The sequence below is a fragment of the Primulina eburnea genome, chromosome 1, assembly GCF_022965805.1.
Source record: "Primulina eburnea isolate SZY01 chromosome 1, ASM2296580v1, whole genome shotgun sequence".
In the NCBI taxonomy this organism is placed as follows: Eukaryota; Viridiplantae; Streptophyta; class Magnoliopsida; order Lamiales; family Gesneriaceae; genus Primulina; species Primulina eburnea.
In genome coordinates this window covers 16188437-16190835 of record NC_133101.1, presented here as the reverse complement: position 1 = coordinate 16190835, position 2399 = coordinate 16188437, and the positions used below count along the sequence as shown (strand labels likewise).

Below are 2399 nucleotides of genomic sequence, written 5' to 3'. Positions count from 1 at the left end.
TCTTCAGTGGGTAAGATTAGCACTGGTGTGGATGCGAGCTTCTCTTTTAATGACTGAAAAATTTTCTCGCAACCTTCGTCCTAGATGAACTTGGAATTCTTCTGGGTGAGTTTAGTCAGTGGTATGGCAATCGAAGAAAAACCTTCAACGAACTTTCTGTAATAACCTGCCAGTACAAGAAAGTTCCTGATGTCTGTGGCGTTTTTAGGTTTTGGCCACTCTGTAATTGCTTCCACTTTCCTGGGATCCACTGATACTCCTGCTTCAGAGATCACGTGCCCTAAAAAGGATACACTGTATAGCCAGAACTCACACTTCTTAAACTTAGCATAGAGTTCCTTCTCTCTCAAAGTCTGAAGTGCAATGCGGAGATGCTCTTCGTGATCTTCTCGTTTGAGGAATATACGAGGATGTTATCAATAAATACTACAATGAACTGATCCAGGAATGACTTGAAAACTCTGTTAATTAGGTTCATGAAGGCTGCAGGCGCGTTGGTCAACCCAAAAGGCATCACTGTGAACTCATAATGCCCATATCTTGTCCGAAAAGCTGTTTTGGGAATATCTTCAGCCCTGACCTTCAGTTGGTGGTATCCAGTCCTCAGATCTAGTTTAGAAAAGACTGCGGCTCCTTTAAGCTGATCAAACAGGTCGTCAATCCTCGGGACGGGGTACTTGTTCTTGATTGTGATCTTGTTCAGTTCTCTATAGTCAATGCACAATCTCATACTCCCATCTTTCTTCTTTACAAAGAGTACTGGAGCTCCCCAAGGGGACACACTGGGTCGGACTTGCTTTTTGTCTAACAATTCTTGGAGTTGTTCCTTTAACTCCTTGAGTTCAGCTGGCGCCATCCTGTAAGGTGCTTTAGAAATTGGTGCTGCACCAGGAACCAGATTAATTTCGAACTCGACTTCGTGGTCCGGGACTGTCCCTGGGAGTTCTTCTGGAAAAACATCCGGGAACTCACATACTGACTGAGATGTCTTCTATCTTCAGTTTGACTTCTCCTTGCACTTCGCTAACCATTGCTAGGTAGATATCTTCTCCGGATTTCATGGCCTTCCATGCTTGGGACGCGGAAAGGAGTGATTTCTGTTCCTTGGATTTACCATGAAACACGATCTCTTTCTGATTCGGGGTTCGGAGTTTAACTTTTTTCCCTTTACAGTCCACTATTGCATTGTTTCTGGCTAACCAATCCATTCCCAGAATGATGTCAAAATCGGTCATGACTATTTGTATTAGGTCTGCGCTGAAAGTCTGATTACCGATACTGATTAAACAGTCCCTGTGAATCTCTTGAGTTTCGATGGCCTTATTTGTAGGTGTGGCTATTCGAAAAGGTTCGGCTAATAGTTCAGGCTTAAGTCCTAGTTTCTTAGCAAGTCTCTTAGATACAAATGAATGCGTAGCACCACAATCAAATAACTCATAAGCGGGCACTTTTTGAGTTTGGATGGTACCTGAAACAACTTCGTTGGCGTCGTCGGCCTCTTCTTGAGTCATGGAAAAGATCCTGGCATTAGGCTTGCCTTCTTTTGGCTTGTTGGGGTTAGCTCCTGTATTTGGCCTTGTTCCCTTGTTGGGCCCGGCGGCTTGGTTGGTGGCAGTAGGGCATTCGGCAATTCGGTGTCCCTCTTTCCCACATCCGAAGCATACACCACTGTTTTTTCGGCATTCTCCCCGGTGTCGTAAGTGACAAGTTGGGCAAGGCTTAATATCTTGGTAGCTTGAGGTAGGCGAAGGCCCTTTAGATGGTCCACCGGACTGGTTAGGCTTCTTGAAAGTCTGATTACTGCGTGAGGACTGACTAATCATGGGCCTTTTGTTCTTAAATTCCTTCTTCCTGCACTGGATGTCAGTTTCAGCACGGATGGCTGCGCCCATTAGGTCTGAAAAATTCGCGGATTGGTAGACTGCTGGAGCTGATTGGATCCTGCTGTTCAATCTCTTTTTAAAACGGTGCAATTTCAAAACTTCGTCCGCCATGATTGCCGGAGCATAAGATCCAAGGGCATTGAACTGGGAAGTGTATTCCACGACTGACATATCCGGAGTTTGAGTGAAGATTTCAAATTCACTCAGTTTCTGCAGTCTGACCTCGGCTGGATAATACTGTTTCAGAAAAGCTTCTCGAAATCGCTGCCAACTCTTTGGTCCTGCAGCTGTCATGGCTGGTGAGATTGCTTCCCACCATTTTCCTGCTTTATCTTCTAGGAACGGCACAGTCACGTCCACTTTCAGTGCCTCGGGAACTTCCAATAGTCGCAGCTACGTCTCTACACTTTTCAGCCAACTCTGGCTAACTTCAGGGTCTGCAGCTCCACTGAAGGTTGGACACCTGTTCTTGCGGAGTGATTCATAGTGGAACCTAATTCCATTAGGTGGTGGAGG

At 45.5% G+C, this 2399-nt stretch overlaps 1 protein-coding gene across 1 annotated transcript; it reads right to left on the bottom strand.

The window, feature by feature from the left end:
• Nucleotides 1–968: 968 nt before the first annotated feature.
• On the bottom strand, nt 969–2177 carry LOC140804987 (uncharacterized). The gene has a single exon (XM_073161167.1). The coding sequence runs from the start codon at nt 2175–2177 to the stop codon at nt 969–971; it is 1209 nt and encodes a 402-aa protein (XP_073017268.1).
• Nucleotides 2178–2399: the final 222 nt, after the last annotated feature.